This window comes from Acromyrmex echinatior, chromosome 8 (genome assembly GCF_024713525.1).
Source record: "Acromyrmex echinatior isolate Ae372 chromosome 8, ASM2471352v2, whole genome shotgun sequence".
Taxonomy (NCBI): domain Eukaryota; kingdom Metazoa; phylum Arthropoda; class Insecta; order Hymenoptera; family Formicidae; genus Acromyrmex; species Acromyrmex echinatior.
Genome location: NC_141859.1, coordinates 11,298,597 through 11,317,912, shown reverse-complemented (window position 1 = coordinate 11,317,912; position 19,316 = coordinate 11,298,597). Strand labels below are relative to the sequence as shown.

Sequence of the window (19,316 nt, the reverse complement as noted above, 5' to 3'; positions counted from 1 at the left end):
AAATCCGCCTGCCTGCCTGCCTGCCTGCCCCCCTGCCTCTCCCCTCCTCCCCGAGGGTGATCTTTGGATATTGCATCGAGCTGTTATTTTCAAAATTATTTATATTTTGCGATATAAAATAAGAAATCTCTTTATGGATATCTAATTAATTAGTTAAATATACAGTAATAGTATAACTTTGAAAAAATATCACAAATGTCTTGTACTTATCGGAAAATACAAAAAAACTATGTATCTAACCTCAATTAGTTTAGTTAATTATTTGTTTTTTAATTGATATGTAACTTGACACGTAAAGTGGATCTTATGATTTATAATAAAATAACAGAGCAAAAAAATGCCGTCTTCAATTAAAATGTTACGAGATGATCGAGCCGAAATCGTCTCCGGAACTAGCATGAAAATCTTTCCCAACAGCTGATTAAACGAAACGTTATCGAATCCGACCGAGATGTAGCTCAAATCACTTTATCGTCCAAGTCACAGATTGTGCTAGAGTTCGGTTTGCATGAAATTAATTTCAACTGCCAACTACTGCCATTCTATTTGCATCGACAATGATAAATCTGAAGATCTCTTTCTATTCGTCGAACGCTAGATTCGTAATAAATATTCTTTTGTGTTCATATTCCCTCGTTCCTTTTATAAAAATTATATACAATTTGCAAGTATTTTTCTACAATTTTTAAATTTTTATGTCCATATATTTCAAAAATACGCTCGATCTCGGTATGATACGCTATGTCATATTAATTCGCATCAAAAAAAGAGATAATGAGATAGAAATAAAACTAGACGAATGAACAGTGAAAAACAAGCAGCGCGCGCGATTCTTATCAATAATTTTAAATATCTTAAAGAAAGAATAAAATTTCAAGCAGAAATAATATATTTTACGTGACAAGATCAAAAATCTAAAATGTATTAGGTGTTGGAATTAATTCGTAGCGTTTTACAAGTGATGGGAAGTACTTTCATTAATGTATTTTTTAATGCTCATGTGAAATAAATAACATTCTTTCATTAAAAACGCTACGAATTAATTCCAACACCTAATAACTTAAAACATATTGAGATATAAATTGAGATACGTATAACAGCTACGTTTAGCTACTATTGCAGAAAGAATTCTCTAAATCTCGTGAAGTGAAGTCTTATTCGGAGAGACTGAAAATTAAGTCTTGAAAAAAAGAGTGAAAAAGTCATTCTTATTCAAGAGTGGCAGATTTTCACTCTTTCGAAGTAAGATTTACTCTTTCCGAAGGAGTGAATCAATTCCTTTTTTGGAGTGAGGTTCCATCTAACCGTAATATTATACTCCAAAAAAGGGATTAAGATTTCACTCCTTGGGAGTAAATCTCATTTCAAAAGAGTCAATCTCACTTTAAAAAGAGTAAAAATCTGCCACTCTTGCACAAGAGTGGAAGTATTTTCACTCTTTTTTCGAGATTGACTCCAATTTTCAGTCTTTCCGAGTGAGATTTCACTCCACGAGATTTAGAGAGAATAAAGAAAGAGAATGAGTGCTCGCGAGAATGAATTCTTACAATTAAAACCGAGAGGAAACGAATCGAGTAAATAATAGAGATCGTCATTACACGAGTCGGCGCAAATTCGAATTTTGTTCTACGAAATTTTGCAATCGATGATAGCAACACGCACATATCCATCGATGAACAGCTTTGAAATCGAATTGTCCGCTATCCTTTTTGATAGATTTTTGCACGGGATATAGGTCAGTCGACCGAAACGATCGATTCGCGCGTTGGCTTGAGACACGGACGCGTCCAATAATGAGCCTATACTCGCGCGCGAGTTTCCGCGGACCGCGCGACCAGGCGACCTTCGTCGCATTGTCGCGCGTATAATTGTTGCTAATTATCGAGCGCATGCCACTACGCACGCACGTGCATTTTCGCGACTAATCAAGTGCAACGTAATAATGGCGAATGCCTCATGACACTACGTATTCTTTCTGTGACAAAACGGTAATTCGCTCAAATCTTAAAACGTAACACTTTTGTATTATTTAAGAACAAAACCAGAAAACAATTATCAATCTTTAGAAGCATTTATCTGTATATTTATCTGTAAGATCTTTCTTTTACGCATTCGATTTACAATCTAATGACGTGCTGCCCCCCCCCCTCCTCTCCTTCTCCCCTCCCCTTGTATATATGACTAATAAAAATATAACATGAGTATAATTAAGTGAAAAATAATATTATCTTGCTAGTTACTATACAAATAATTCTCTAAAGATCACATCAAAAGCAGACAGAGGCGATAACAAACGACACCATCAACATCAATGCAAAACTTACATTATGAATAAATTTCCTCAATCAAGATCTATCTTTGAAATTTTCTTGATGGTTATTTTAGCGTGAAAATACAAAAGGCATGCTCTCTACTATTTGTAATTAGATATAGACACAAAATTATAATATTTTCATTGAATTTATAAGATATTTGTTCTCACGTCAATGCAACATGTAATCGAGTATATGATAATAAATTTCATCTGATTGAAAAAAATAACAATATTGCATCAAACATCGCATAAGGAAATAGTCAAAGCTAGACAATAGCTTCCTTCGATTAAAATATTATATCAAATTATTCTTTATGTAAAAATTTTGAATGTCTATTAATTTTTAAAACAAAAATTAAAAAATTAATTTATCAAATTTTCATTAGGAAAAAAAAGATTTCAAAACGATTCAAAGTATGAATTAAGTAATGAAATCTTTGAATGTCGATTTGAACAATCGCGCGAAACGTAGCTTACGCAAATAAGTGCGTTACTCTCAAGATGCTCCGACATGCTGGGATGTCCTCGAAAATCTTGATGCGCGACGAATGAAAAGTAGCAGTGGAAGAAGAAGAAGAGAAGAGGAAGAAGAGGAAGAAGAAGAAGAGAAGAAGAAGAACGGCGACAGGTGGGTGGTCGTCGAGGGACGACGAGGAGCAACGTGCACCTCTTCCTTGGCAAGGTAAGTGTCAGAACCTGGGTCGACTTAATCTTAGACAGCTACCACTATCGCGCATCATCGTCGCACACTATCACCGCAGCTGCTACTACTACCACTACACGCCGTTGGCAGTGATCGTCATCATCGTCATCACCGTGGGTCGTAATTTTCGTCACTACCGAAACGCGAGGCGACGCGAGGCGACACGTCGCTCTGTCCGACATGGTGTAAACGAGCCTTTAAGTCTCGCCACCATCTCACATCGCGGCAGTCGCGACACGACACACGCAATACAACGGCAGGAACCGGGGAGCACACCTGCGCGCGCGCTGCCTGCACCGTTTTCTCGGTCGCGGCCCGTTTGTCCCCGTCACGACACCCCCCTGCACTCCATCCCTTCCTGCCTTCCCTCGCCTCTCCTGCGGTCGAACGGCCGCTCCCCACTCGCGCGCGCGCGACTGATGTATCGCGGAGGGGTTGAGGAGGCACCTTTGGCCTGCCTCCTCACCCCTCGTGCCCTCCTCCTCTTTCTGTACCTCATCCTCCTACGCCACTCCAACACACACGCGCACTCGAGAGAGTCGATTATCGTTCAGAACCGGGAGCTCTCCTACTACTATATCATATAATGAATAGAGAGAGAGAGAGAGAGAGAGAGAGAGAGAGAGAGAGAGAGAGAGAGACGCGGTAATATGGCGGTCGACCGTCAAATGCGAGCACTGATTATGTAAGAAAAGACCAAGGAAATAAACTTGACGTGCTTAGCAGTAAGCAGCTGCAGACGAATTGCATATTTTACACACTTCTCGTAGCTATTATTAAAAATACTATTCTTATTTCTTCAAAAATATGGCTATGATTAGATGATGTGACGCAGTAAAATAGTTGAAAGAAAAAAATAAAGAATCAGCTGAAGTAAAGGAATGTGACACTTTCTCTCGTTTTAGGCTGGTCGTGCATTGCACCCGAAATTATCTTGCCGTTTGCTATCTGTTGACGTAGCGATTATGCGGCTCGAGAAATGTACTTGTCTCGCGAAATTGTTTTTATCGCGACGTATGACGGTGATGCGGTAAGAGACGTATACGTGCAGGATAGACGTATTAGTCAGACTAAATATCATTGTTATGTAATTGAAAGCCGGTACACAACACGCTATATGTCTTTGGCTACGTCATTCAATGCAGCGCACATATAATGAAGCTATTCTTGGTTCACCATCGTGCAGTTTAAACGCACGACGGTAATTGATCGTACGTCGGGTATCCAGAATAATTAAAAGCGCTTTCACTAGTAACGCGAAACAAAAACGACTGAAAAGATCTTGGAACTATTGGAATCGCTGATTTTCACGTTATTAATCGTGGAAATCATTACAAATCATTGTGAAAATGACAAAAGACCTGATACCGAAAATGCAAACGTATAGCTTAGCCAAACACATATTGATACGGAAAACGAATTTTGCGGAAAGTGAAACGAATGAACATGATCATTTCTTCCAGGCAGGATTCCAATGATATTAGAGAGATTCCTCACCTTCCATTCTTTGAGTGCAAAATGAGCGGAAAAAAATTAATTCATTAAATACTGAATGTCATTTGTAAAGCTAATATTTTATAATATAATATATATTATAATACGTATTATAATACTATGTTTAAGTACTCGACGCACACATAAAATATCAGTGAAATAATAAATTAGCTTTTCTCAGCAGTTCTCCAAACAGTTTTGACAAATTGTAATCATTTTAAATTTCGAGGTACATACATTTTTGGAAGCGCTTTATTAAAATCAGGTCTTTTGCTAACATGCGATGCTGATAACTAAGAACTTTTCTACTTGTATGTCGTCCATGCCGCAAATGCGACGAGTGGTTGTAGAGGAGTTGAAGCAACACGTGGCGGTCGGGGCGCGTAGTCGCGATCGCTCGACTGCAAAGCAAAGTCCATAACTGCTGCACGCTCAATGTCATGGTTTGCACTATCACGATATCGCGCGTAGAAAGTGCAAAATGTGGAAAAATAATAATAGTGTAACTATCATATAAAATATTTATAATAATACAGCAATATATATATATATATAGAAAGAGAGAAAGAGAAAGCATAGATTTTAAACCTGTACCATATATAAGTTGTAACGACAAGAAACAAATGTAAAACTATAAACAGAGGAAAACAAATGTGTGGATAACAACAGACGAATAATATGTTAAATAAATTACATGAAAGAAAATGTAACATAATATAATAGTGAAGATGCGCCAAAGTTAAATTTACTCTTGATAGTAACTATAACTTTGCTTAATGTAAGGGTCAAGCGAATATTACAGAAGTGCTACTTCGAGTATTGGATATATAATGCGATAAATGTAGAAATGTTAAGCGCCATTGATATAATGATGAAGGTATGTTATTTAAAAATGATAACCAAAATGTGTTTTCAAGCAATTTTTCGAGAAAAAATAACATTTATCATTGATAGGCGCATATTGATAAACATGCGAAAATAATGTTTGAAATTTACGAATCAAAAAAATACTTAGAAAGTGAAAAAGGAGTTTCGAAATATAAAATCGTAAAACTTGATGTGATCGACAGATTCAACAAGCTTCCATGAATGAGATTTCCTCTTATCTCCCATAATTCTTTTTAATTGCGCAAAGAATATTTCAATGTTGTATGACACTGATGTAATCCACTTGACACATGACGTAGTCATTCCCTCTTTCTTCCATAACTTTTCATAATTTCAAAATTTTGTATGCCATGTAGGGAAAGACAGAACGACTTTATTTACAATAGACAAACAGAATAATGTCAAATCTGTTCATAGAATTAAAATATGAAATATTCATTCTTTAAAAATGTATTTTTATCCATAAAATTTTCAAATAATTCTTGTTACTTCTAGAGCATGTTATGGTGGAACAAATAGAAATTTTGAGTCTGTTAAAAATAAATTATTACTATTTTTTCAGTCTAATAAGAATTTGCATATATAATAAAATTTATGAAACAACGATATAAAGCGAATTACACATAAATATAATTATTTAAATAAAAATCGAGGTTATAGTAAAATTAAACAACAAAAAATATAATTAAAATATAATTTCTTTGCGCAAATGAGAGCGCCTTACTATCTCAAAACATCGTAGCAAGAAGCGCGAAGAATATTAAAAACGTGAAGAAATGGGAAAGGAACGGGATGGTGTATCGATCCAAGTAAAATCAGCTTTTACTCTCAATACTATAACAGTAGGCATAGAAACGCTCGCACTTGTCGACCTTGAACAATATTAAGGATGCAATGAATTTTAAAGAGATAAGAACGATTTCATGTTCAATTAATTTTGCAAACGAAACAATTTTTATTTATTATTAATACATATATGTCTATTAGTCAATATACGTATCTATCATAAAATAGAATCGACCATTTATGATTGTGAGTGCAAATTACAATTGATGGCTTCGCGTTGTAACGATAATTTTTTGTAATAATTTTGTTTCAAGACCTCTTTTTTCTTTTTATAATAATTTTATTTCAGAACAGGCGAAAATTAAACTCCTTTTCTCAATTTTTAAATCGACCTATTCGAGCACGCGGTATATTGTCACATTTATTCTCTAACACAATTACATATCTCGATTTCATGTACTTACTTCTTACTAAATAGCTGCTAACCTTTGGTCAATCGAGGATTCAATTCTTCAGATCAAAATGACATTGTGTCGTATCGGCTACGTGCAATCTGGCTTCGCTATGAACACGTAACAACGTGGACTCTTCCGCGTGTTCGGGGAAAGTGGGGACGGTCCCTGTCAGGGGTTGACCTAATTCCAGTCACTAGGTTAGCCTCTGACTGTCTGACCTTTTCCCAGGAGCAGTCCCGGCAAGGATGCGCGGCAAGCGCCCGTCAAAACGAGAGATCTTCAATTTTATGAGTAAATACACATTGCACGTATATTCTTCGTAGATCTTACTACCAGAAAAATAATCGGCGCGTGAGAAAAAAATGTTGGAGTAAAATAAAAAAATTAATTCTAGCAGTTACACTCGCTTACACCTCTTTTAAAATTTCTTTCAAATGAAGTTCTTACGCAATTTAAAATATATTCCCAATTTTAAAATGTTGTTGAAATAAAACTATTCGAATAGCTACATATGGCTCTTTGCCTTAATTTACATATATAAACATCCTAAAGACATAATCATCTCATTATCTTTGTCAACAAATCTTTTACCACATAACGTAATTAAAAAAAGAAAGTAAATTAAATAATAGACCGTTGAAAATTAATCTTAGTGCCGTTGAAACAATATTTGTGCGAAATATACGGTGAAATAACACAGAATCGAAAACGAGAAAACTGTAAATGGATATAGTTCATGGAAAATGCGCGTAGGTGTGCATGAGGGAGGAGGGATGTGTTCGCCAGGCAAGTGTAGGCTGACTCCGAGGGGATAAACGAAACTGGGTCACCCCTGGGAACCGGAGAGAGCCTGGCTCACATCCGGGTAGAGAAGAGAGCCTGCGAGTGTTGGCGGCAACTCGGTACAACACCCACAGTAATATCGAGGTACAAAATTACCTGCTCGAGAACTCCTTCATCGTGAATCTCCTATTAATTATCTTACGACTAAGCTTTCATGTTACACATAATTCAATTCGCAATAAATAAGTTTCTAAATACTATATCGTGAAATATTTTCGATTATATTAGGTGTTGGAATTAATTCGTAGCGTTTTTAATGAAAGAATGTTATTTATTTCACATGAGCATTAAAAAATACATTAATGAAAGTACTTCCCATCACTTGTAAAACGCTACGAATTAATTCCAACACCTAATATTTTGGAACAATAAAATATTTATATTATACTAACCATTTAATGCACATATAAAGGTATATGTGAAATTAATAAAAAAAAAACCGAGTTACTGTGTTAAATTTACGACTGTGCGTCAATCACGATTCTTCAGAATAGCTATTAGAATGAGAAATAATGTTTGATTCAACGACGAGATATTTTAACGTACCGTAATTTAGTAACTCAAGCTAACTCCCCTTTTGCAACGAATGACGTCGGCATTAGTTTAAACGCGCATGATTGGACAGAGTCGATGTATCACTTGCAAACGTTATAACGTGACTTTATACCTTATTAATGCTTTTACACGCATTTTACTAATATTCACGCATAATTTATTAATAACGTTCTAAAATATTCACAATATCGTCTATCACTACGTTCTTTAAATGTTTCTACGTTCTTAAAATACATCAAAGATTATTTTTTAATCCGTAAGTGAATAGATGATACGTTGTTATTTACAAGTTTAATTGTTGGCATCTTTTGGGACTCCAAAAAGGGATCTTAAAAAGATCTTTAATAAAGATAAATTTTAGCCTTTGCTGATTACTGAGATTTAAAATATGTTATTTAGTAATAAATAACATACCGCAACTTGAGTATATCATTAATTTAACAAATTAATATTTTATAGAGCTTTAATATTCATGAGCAATGATTCTTAAGAAAAATTTGGAAAAACTTTTATAAATAGAGCATCTCTAAGAAAACCAAATCAGTTGTTGATAAACACAACAACGCGATGAAATTGCATAATACACGCGTTATGTAATAATGAGCTCTTCCTTTTTCCGCATATTCGTTGTGCGTATAGTATAATATGTTCACAATGTTTTAAGTACAAAGGTATAAAAAAGTAGACTAGTTCGCAAAGAACACACTATCGCAGTAATATGTTATGCGGATCTTATACGATCAATAATATTGTCCAGTACCAACAAATACTAACATTATTGATCGTGTGTGAGTAATATCGATATAGACTGATGTAGAATATTAATGGTTGATCCGGATTTTTTAATTCTCGAACATCAGTATCGCTCTGTCGTAGGAATTATACGGGTCAGCGCAATCATTCGAAGAATGATATGTCTGCAATCTGTTTTAAAAAAAAAAATAATTTTCTCGCTCGAATTTTTAATCAAAAAGATTAAAATAAGAAATCTTAGGACATGGCAAAAGCGTATAATACGGTATCAACCTTTAACATTTTATCTTATTGAACATAACAGTTATTTTAACAATTACAACACGGTAATTATTAAGAAATGACATTTAAACAATGTCAAAGCTGTTTGTATATTTCCCAATATTAAAAAACTTTAATAATATATAACCATTGTATTTTTAAAATTATTAAGCCGCAATAATATAAATTCGATAACAGATGGGCAAATGAACATAGACTTATTATAAATATTATCTAAAGAAGATGAAAACATAATCGAGAAAACATAGATCGGTTGTGACGTTGCTTTGATTATACTGCGGCCAAACATGCGGCGTATCGATGCGATTTTCGGCGCATAATATACCTGACGAAAAATCATGCCAATAACATACACGCAATACATGTATATACGCATCACGAAAAAGAGAAGGAAATGTTTTTGCATATCGGCTGCCAAAAATGCAGCATACCGCAATTCCGCCTCGCGATTTTACGTAATGCGGCAATTCCGTGACAGTTTTACTCGTCCGCCCGAGTTTTCTCGCTGCAGCGCAACGTCGGATGACGTGGCGGTTAAATTTTCCGTCGAGTCGGCTGTGTATACGTATACCGCCTTCCGACACGGTCCTAGGCTGCTCTCCACGATATTAGGAGATACATGTGACCGTGGAACGGCGGTCGACGTGACTCACAAGGAAGAAAAACCGCAAGACATGTTGCGCATATGAACGCATATTTTACAGCCAGTACAATTTTGCCGCCAACGGACACATGATACTTTAACGCAGTGACGCATCGAAGAGTCAAATTTTGCGTATTTATAATTTAAATTCAATACATAAACTGAGAGTAAGATTAATCAAATTTAATTTCCCCATTCTCTCTCACTTTTTTTCTCTTTGACAAATAATATACTTCGATAAAAAGGATACAATAAGTTTCAAAAGAGACTTTAAATAAATACGTGTTGCAGTAATTAGAATTTTGTCAAAAAAATAAATAAATAAATGACATGATTCCTCAAAAATGTATAATATTGTATTTCGAACTTGATTATTAGAAATAAGAAAATCTCACTCCAAAGTTATTTGCGCGCATCATAAGTGATCCTGGCGTGATCCTGGCGTGATCCTGGCGTGATCCTGATCGAGAATGTTTCCATTATTCGATTAACAAACCAAGTTTACTCTCAAGTGAATCTCGTGGAAAATCCGACGAAAAATCAGACAGCGTAGAAGTAAAACCCAACGGTGGGGGAGGAGGGGATTCTCCTAAGCTCGAGCGTCAGCTGATTGGTTGTTCCGGCGTCAGCTGATTTTGACAGCCCGGGCGACCTTGCGCGTCCTAGCCGAGGTATCGACCAATCGGGAAGCATTGCATTGTGCGCACGCGCCTGCACTAATCCTGATCAGCTGACTCTAGCAGAACCCACATCCCCGAGATGAGATCGAAGAAATTTGTGCTACAGGTTCTCTGTCAAGAGACTTGTCATTCCAATAATCTACTCAGCATCAAATACCGATTAAATAAAAGCAAAGAGAATTCACATTTCAATTCCGACAGAAAAATCCCCGACAGAATATTTTGGAAACTAATGAAACGTTTGTATTACTCATTTACGTTGAATTTTATCATATTTCAAAAATTGTATTAACAGGAATGTTAATATAACGCAACAGTAAATGAAATATTATGGAACTTGGTTTTTTTTTACAAGAAACATCAGCAACTCATAATAAAAATAAAATATAAATATATCTAATATTAAAAGTACCACAATCCAAAAAATAATAAATATAATAATTAGATAACGATAATTTTGAAATTTTGAAATTTTTTTTAGAGTGGATCACGTCACGACGACAGGATGTGTGTGCCTGCGCGTTACCAATGTTGCCGGGGTATCAGCTATATTCATTCCGGGGTCTCGAGCTACCCCGATCAATAATTCGTTTCCCAGCTGTCACGCCCCTCGCAGACGAAGGAACAAACGCAATATTAACTAAAGTTAAATTATATAATTATAGTACAAGTATTGTATTATTTAATCTCGTCCAAATCGAAGTAACTACGTCGAAATATTTTCACAATAGCTGCAAATGTTTGAATCTCTTTGGTACAGGATGATAGAAGATATTTACTCTTGTAAAACATCTTGTGTAGCATGATGGACGATGTTTACTTTTTTACGCTCATTTTCATTCGTTTCTATCATCATGAAAATACGATTAAATTAAACCGATTCACATTACAGAATTAACGTCATTACTTTTTCAATTCTATTTAATATATAAACATATCTCGCAACTGCAAATCAACAGATACGCCATCTCTTGAAAAAGCATCAAGACTTTTGTATCCATCTTCAATTTAGGTGACAAATATCTAAAGCAAACTTTGAATTATCCATATTCGTGTTAGATTCGGGGAGAGGGGAGAATAGAATTTTTTTTTTATAATTTTATATGTATATATATATATATATATATATATATATATATAAACATATAATAAAATATAAGATACTTTAAAAAATTAAAATACGTATTAAAAAAAATAAAGATACAAAGTTATAAATAAAATTCTAACATTTCCCTGAAAATCTGACACGAAGTACAGATAACAAAAAATAAGTAATCTTATTCCATATCTATAGTTATATAAATGTTGAAATGTGATACTGATCTTACTTTGACAAGTACAAATTGATTTTGTATAGCTCGAGATCCTCACTATGGGAGAACCGGGGAGGAAGTCATCGATCACAAAAGAATTGAACTTTGCAATTGCTCGATACAGCGAGACATCCGATCTAAATTCGTCTATTGTTATTGTTGTGTCGCTTTCGGCCGTCTTTCTCGATGATTACTCTCGACTTTTCGACTTTTGCCAGTCGGGTTGCCAATGCCCCCAGAAAACTGAGATACCACCAGCTGTGTTCACCCGCTTCATTACCTACCGAGTGAACGCAGAGTGGCTCCCTGTCCTCCGAAAGCTCGTTCCGCTGATCTCTCTGGTACGTGCGCACTCTTTTACCGACCGGATAATGGCGTATAATCGTCACGCCACATCATGAAGTATCGCCTTGTTGCAAATGTTCGCTTATCTCAACGTGGAATTACATTGTTTCTGCCAAACATCTTCTTATCGATCGAGCTCAATATCCTCCCGTATCATATTTCGATTACATGATTACAGTATGACCAAAAGAGTGAGAATTATGAAATATCCTATTACGTAAATAAAAACAACTCTACTTACTATTCTATACTTTCTTATAAATAATATTCATGAGATGCTTTCTTCTACAATTTGTATTCTTGTCTTGCTCTTTTGATTGTATTTGCTATGGAAAACATACATAGAAAAAAAAACAACAGAATATACAATAAACTTATATATGTATTTAAGTTTTTTAACATTTACACACATGGATGCGATACTTGAATTTTCCACAAAAAAATTAATATAATCCACACAGCGCTAATTGACACTGTTACAATTATTGAATCTCCAGAAAAATACCGAAAAATACTATTCATCCTATCTGTGATTCAGTAATCAATTGCAAAAAAATAGTAAGAAAAAAAAACTAAGAAGCTACTAAAAACAATTATCACGTATCATTAATAAGCATATAGTGTAGGCTTGTCTGATTACACATGGCGTATTCCACTTAACAATCTTGAGTCAATATCAATATACAAGTTATGGAAGAATAACTGAGAAATGTAAATCTTGATCCTCTAATACAATTAGCGAATCTAATATATTTAAATATGTACACTACGTTTTTTTTTCTTATATATTGCACAATAAAATAAATTAATTTAAGATTTATCTTTTGAATTATTAATTTACGTATATCATATAATAATAGATTTGATATCTAATCTAATTTTGTTCAAGAGATTTAAAATTTTAAAAATATTAAAATTAAAAATATATACAAAAATATTAATTAAATAACATCAAAAAAGCAAATATATTATTATTATAGAAAACACTATATACATAAAGAAGGCAGACAAACAAAATTAATAAAAAAGATAAACGTACATTTATCTTTCTAATACCAGAAGGTCCAATGATTCTTTCAATTGTAAATTTTAGATATTCAAGATACTCCGATAGACATAAATTTATTAATCGTCATTATATCTTACACTTGTCAGAATATAATGTATGATCTATATTTTGTTAATTAATTACATTTACAAATTACATAACAAACAGCTGAGATTACATTACGCTTTAATTGAGACGAAGATTGACAGCGCATGGAAAAAAAGCTAATGAAAAATTAAATGTTAAGTAATTAATCTCTGAGTATTATGAAGAAGCGCTACAAAATGACGTCGCATTCGATAAATAGTACCGCACTTGCACGGCCGATTTAAAACGCTTAACAGACTCAAATGTTTAAAGCACGCGTCATTATCTTTCTCTTCTTATCGTGCCGTCTATAACGTTGCGTTCTATCTTTAATAGCGTCAACAGAGCGCGGCATGTTTTGCGCGCAGTAGTGGTACAACCTGCGGCGAAATCAACGGCGACGCAACCGATGCGACCGACGTCGCGGCCACGTCCCAAGGTCAATGCGATAAGTCGGTCAAACCGCGGGGTTATCGCGCAATTCCGCATTTCGTTCAGCACGTTTAAATGGAAAGCCCAACACTCGCGTGCAACCTTCGGTTTCCCGTCCGATTGGAAAGCAATTTTAAATTACAGAAATTTCACAATTTTCTTCATAACACTTGTTCGGCGATTAATAAAATTTAAAATTTTATTCTTCGTTATAAATTCTTGTCTAAGAATTCATGAGCATTATTTCTAAAAAACAGGATTGGCAAAAAATATTTTTTTCTTAAAGAATAAACTATTGTATTTTTTTAAAACATGTTTTTAATGCTTCATACACGCTTTAAACGTTAGTATTACAAAAAAATATGTTTAAAATATGTTAAAAAATATAAATTAAGCAATTTAAAACATGTTTAAAACGTGATTTTTACCAGCTCTGATACAAATGTAATATTATCTGATGATTTAAATTTTATGTATATATATATTTTTATGTATATATATTTATTTATGTATATATATTAGGTGTTGGAATTAATTCGTAGCGTTTTACAAGTGATGGGAAGTACTTTCATTAATGTATTTTTTAATGCTCATGTGAAATAAATAACATTCTTTCATTAAAAACGCTACGAATTAATTCCAACACCTAATATATATATATATAATAGCTCAACCTAATTCTCAACCTAATTTTTACAATGTACATTTATTTGCCGCACTCATTTTTTTGGCAATAATATACAAAGAGCTAAAAAAACTGCGTTTGAAAAAATAGCGAGTCCATAGTTCATGAATGACGAAGCTAAAAATGGCCCACCCGATGACGCACTATTTCGGCGTGCTCAGCCAATCGTGCCAAGGTTCGGGCAATTGCGTATCACGTAATTCATACAACCTTAATTTTATTGCCATTCAATTACTGTTAATCATAATACTTTTTTAAATATATACAGTTTCGCACAAAAACTTATTTGCGTGACATCTATTTAAATAAAGTGTCGAAAGTATATCGCATTTATTTATTGCATTAATTTATTTGCAACATAATTTTGTTCATTTTGTTTTTATTAAAATCATCTCAAAAAATTGTTTGCAACACTTTGCGTTGCTCAATATTTTTTTCTACCATTCACTAATTATATAAGAATGGTCAATGGTGTTGATAGTATCGCTCCTCGATCGAATCGAAAAAACTTGTTTAGAACGCTAATCAACGACAACAGAGAGCCAATTTCTCTACAAGCGGCGTAGAAAGTTGTTTTCGGAAGCTCACGCGGCTTCATTGAGAGCGCTTGGAAACGAGCCAATAAGAGATCGCACAACAGAATGTTTGTCGCACATCAATGTATCGTTCGAGCGACGTCATGTATCGTATCCTGTATCCGTATGTATTTCCCGATAAGCCCGATACAGGCCAGCGTATGGTGTATCCGAGCGGAATCAAATCAATACAGAATATGCATATAAGTAACAGTGATAAATTCTCGTAATTGATATTTTCGAACGTACACCATCAGATCAATCACGCAATAAGATTTCAGGATTCTGCTCGGATATTGCAAAAAGAAGTGTATAGATTCGTTTGCACTACAAGATTTTTAATCATTTTTGTATGTAACAAGAATTTGTATAAATTTATTTTTACCTTGAAATGTGTAAAGGAAAATTATTCCAAAGTAAGATACTCTAATAAGATACAATTAATAATGAAGAGTGTTTAAATAAAGACCAAGTATTTTGTACTTTAAAAGAAAGTAACAGTTTAAGCGTAACAATTTTTGATGATTTCGTATAAAATTTACAGATTATCGCACTGTTATCAAAATGTGATTACTATAACAAGTTGTTCCGCTTATCTATTCTCATGTAACTATCGCTGCGTATCGTACGCACACTTTATAAACAATGATACAAGATTTCAAGGTAAAATCATAATGCCAAAGATCGTAAAGAGTGCAAACAAATCTTAATTGCCAAATATATTTCACTAGTAAGATCAATCTGAAAAAAACTCGTTCCTTGATTTTAATTTTCTATTCTTAATTGATCATAAAATATATATTTGTTAATTTTTTCCATATGTTACTAATTGAACTTGCCTAATACAATAAATTAAAGTTTTCCAAAGGATAAAAAGCTAATTTTCCAGACTGATCTTACACGCTTGATATGAAGAATAGAACAACGGCTACTTACAGTCTGCTGCTGGGTTCGTTGTTGGCTTCGTCACCTTCAATTCGATACACCTTGCCAGACATGACGTACTCAAAACTATCCGCCCTGGAACCTCCCTCTTGTTCCATAGGATTCCACTCGTTACCATCTGGATATCCATCTTCACGTAACGTCGTCGACAGCACAAGACGGAATTTATCTCCTAAACACACAATGATATTTTGTTACACGCATAAGTGCTTTATCCCACGTACCGAATTTTCGTTCGTTAAAATCTTTGTTTTGTACATTACTAGAGCGAAAAATGTCTTTGATTATATAGGCAAAACAATTTTTTTTATAACTTGGTTACTATTGTATATAACTGGAAAAGTCATAAAATTTGCAGATAAATATGTATTACATAAACGTCATTACTGTTAAAAATGTGTAATATCTCACAGAGAGTGAGAGAGAGATAATGGCACAGATACGTAGAAACAAATTTACTGAACGTATCATGTACATTAACACAAAAATATAATTCCTAAAAGAAAAGAAAATAAATCTCTTGCAGAAAAATTAAATATAAAAGAATTGATGGAAAAAGTATACTGAATCATACTTAATACTTAAATGACTAAGTAAATCATTTTATAAACATTTTTATCTGCGTATAATATTAAGTGCCGCTTCAACGCAGGATAATCCCGATGTTTCTTGAATATAAAAAAAGCATGGACAAGCCATGCAATGACGGAATATAAACGGATCCAATAATAGCTTTCACGCGAATGCATCGAAAACACATCGCTACACGATTGCATCAGTCTCATTGCATCCACTTATTGTTGCTATTAAAGTGTGTAAACTAACGGAACTGTCCTTTTCACCATGCATACAATATTTCGATAAATATGTGGCACTCACTTTACATCTGATTACGTAAAGTGCACTTCAACTGCGTTGAACAAGCCGTTAAAATACAATTTACAGAACAAAATAAGAATTTGTAAAATTGCGAAAAAGTGAAAGCAATATCGTTAATATGTACTAATTAATTAATATTGTTAAGTAATAAAAACTTGAGATATCAAAAATAAAATTTTATTTTTTTTTCATTTATTGTTTTATTATTTTATTTAATACGATTAATAGATCTTTATGAAACATTTTTGTAAAAATATAATTTCACTGTTATGAACACAGAATACACTTTATTCACACAGTCAACGGAATGTTGCTAATCGTGAGTATTAAGAAAAAAAACAAAGATTAGTTTCAATTCAATCAGCATTAAATCGTGTATCATTAAATCGTTTTCAATTATCGTTAAATTAAATTAATTTACTGTCTGAGAGATTTTTAAATTAATTTACTATCCGATTTTTAAAGATATCTTTCTATTGCATCAGATGTGTTTATAATGTCAAGGTAAGTTCGCTTGCATGAAATTACGTGAGTCGAGTCGTGCGAATTGAAAGTTAGAATCGATTAAGTTCAATATCGAGAAAGAAAAAGAACCGAAACATACATAAGGTTGAGAGAATATAAGGAATGGTATAAAAAGAAATAGGAAAGAAAAATAAAGGGAGAACTGCTAAAAGAAATATCATCGTAGATATATTGTCGGAGCAAAAATAAAGTAGGCAAGAAAAAAGAAAATTGAAGGCACGCTTTAATAAAACTTGACGAATAAATCATCTGGCATCGCTATATCAAGAGACGTAAACTATGTATCTCGAATTGAATTCGTCGCTTCAAATCGCGAACGTACGCAGATTCGTCTTAAGCAAAAATTCTAAAGGGCCTTTTGAGACTGTCGTCGCAACATATACAGCAATTTTAATGTAGATATAGCGAGCATAATCGTTAGTACGAAAAAGTTGCCAGTTTCCATACGAAGCCCTGAGAGCTGAAATGATACGTAAGAAAGCCCGGGACGCAAGGTCAAGGTTAAGCACACACAACGGCAGGTATGGTGCGAGTTTTAATCGATACTACATCGTTGCCGCCGTTGCCGCCGCCGCCGCCGCCACCGCCGCCGCCGTTGCTACGCTGCCGTCGTCTCCGCGCAGCAAGAAAAGATTATCCATTTACAAGCAAAATTTTAGACTCAAGTTTTTCGCTCCATCGTTATTCGCTTATATCTTATTTATCTCTATTTTCATTTATTTTCTTATTATCTTTACCATTTACCATCGTTCTTGTTTAACGTTAAACAATACATATAAGAAATAATATATATTAGAACATTTTCACAAGTAATATATGAAAGCTTTTTTGTGCACGTAATAAATGAAAGGCTAATAGCAATGTGGTTATCAGCACGAATGAGTCCGGGAAAACCGGTCAATTGATCTCACCGCTCTCCACGAAGAGTAGGTACGAGCTTACATCATAATGGTGTCACATCGTAACAGCGACGGCTACTATAGATCATCCGGTCGAGTGTTGCGCGGTAATATCTCTCGCGCTTAAATTAACCCTCATTCAACCAAAACGCCATGTCCGATGGATGATTTGTCTCTCGACGTAAAACGTAAACCTTTCCAAGGCGCATGACGAGTAATTTGATTATTTCTATTTACGAGAAATAAAAAAGGCATATTCGAAAACGATATTTCGCTCGTCTAGATAATAAGATGATTCAAATTCAAAGATAGATCCAGAGTGACGCAACGATACGCAATATCGATTACATTCGAATACTAATTGAGCCTGAATAAAGGATCGGTCGATTCCGGCGGAACGAGAGGACGAGTCCCAAAAGATTAGGCGCGATTCACGAGAGTGACCTTGAGAGAGCCACTGCGATTCTCGCGTAGAAAGGACCTCCCACGAAATCGATAACGCGTGACAGTGGCGGCGATATACTACATATAGATATATCCAACACAACGATGCGGCTTACCTCGACGCGGCGCGGCGCGGCGCGGCGCAGCGTCCGTCCGGATCCTGTCCGAAATCCGCCGCCATCTTGGCCCGTGACGCGAATCTCGCGCCGCGCGCTACTGCCTCCGCGACCGCGGGTATTCCGTGGTATTCCGCTCCTTCTGTGCACCGCGCACCGCGCAGCGCCATGTCACGCCGTACGACCTTGCCGACCTTCCTGCTCCCTTCCGCGGAGCGAAGATTCACGAGATCACACAAATCGACGCTCTCGATCGGTAGCGCGCACTACGTATTCTCCATCCCTCCTTGTCGACGCCCACGCATCTGTCTCCTCGTTGTCGTTGTCATCGTCATCGGAATTGCTTTTACAAAGAGACGGAGTAATATCCGCGTCGAAATATTCGCGTCCCATCTACGCGACAACATCGCGTAAATTATTTTAAAATATCCAAATGTCAAATACACGACAATTTCCTCGAAACGAACGACACTACGACGCGGATATCGCATATTCAAAATGTCTGCTCATTCGTCGTTGTCGAGACGATGGGCATTTGACGCACATACGAGCGTAATTTGCACCTGCGAAATTCGTCGATGGGCACTTGAAGCACGTAGCGCGCACGAACCTAATTTGCGAAAGCAA

The 19,316-nt window shown here is 35.0% G+C and overlaps 1 protein-coding gene and 1 long non-coding RNA gene across 4 annotated transcripts in view; one reads left to right on the top strand and one right to left on the bottom strand.

Annotated features, from left to right (window-relative positions):
- The window catches only part of Rpb8 (DNA-directed RNA polymerases I, II, and III subunit Rpb8), a 69,171-nt gene that overhangs the window by 11,085 nt on the left and 38,770 nt on the right, over positions 1 to 19,316 (bottom strand). For both annotated transcript variants that reach the window (XM_011052408.2, XM_011052409.2), the window contains exon 3: positions 15,818 to 15,998. In XM_011052408.2, the coding sequence (XP_011050710.1) occupies positions 15,818 to 15,998 (181 nt within the window). The remainder of the gene's footprint in view (positions 1 to 15,817; positions 15,999 to 19,316) is intronic.
- On the top strand, positions 7,486 to 15,912 carry LOC105143873 (uncharacterized). Of its 2 annotated transcripts, none has more exons than XR_845807.2 (3): positions 7,486 to 7,567; positions 10,878 to 14,143; positions 14,290 to 15,912. It is a non-coding gene; the product is annotated as an uncharacterized LOC105143873 (long non-coding RNA). The 2 variants fall into 2 exon arrangements; XR_015546003.1 differs by lacking the exon at positions 7,486 to 7,567 and adding an exon at positions 10,112 to 10,635.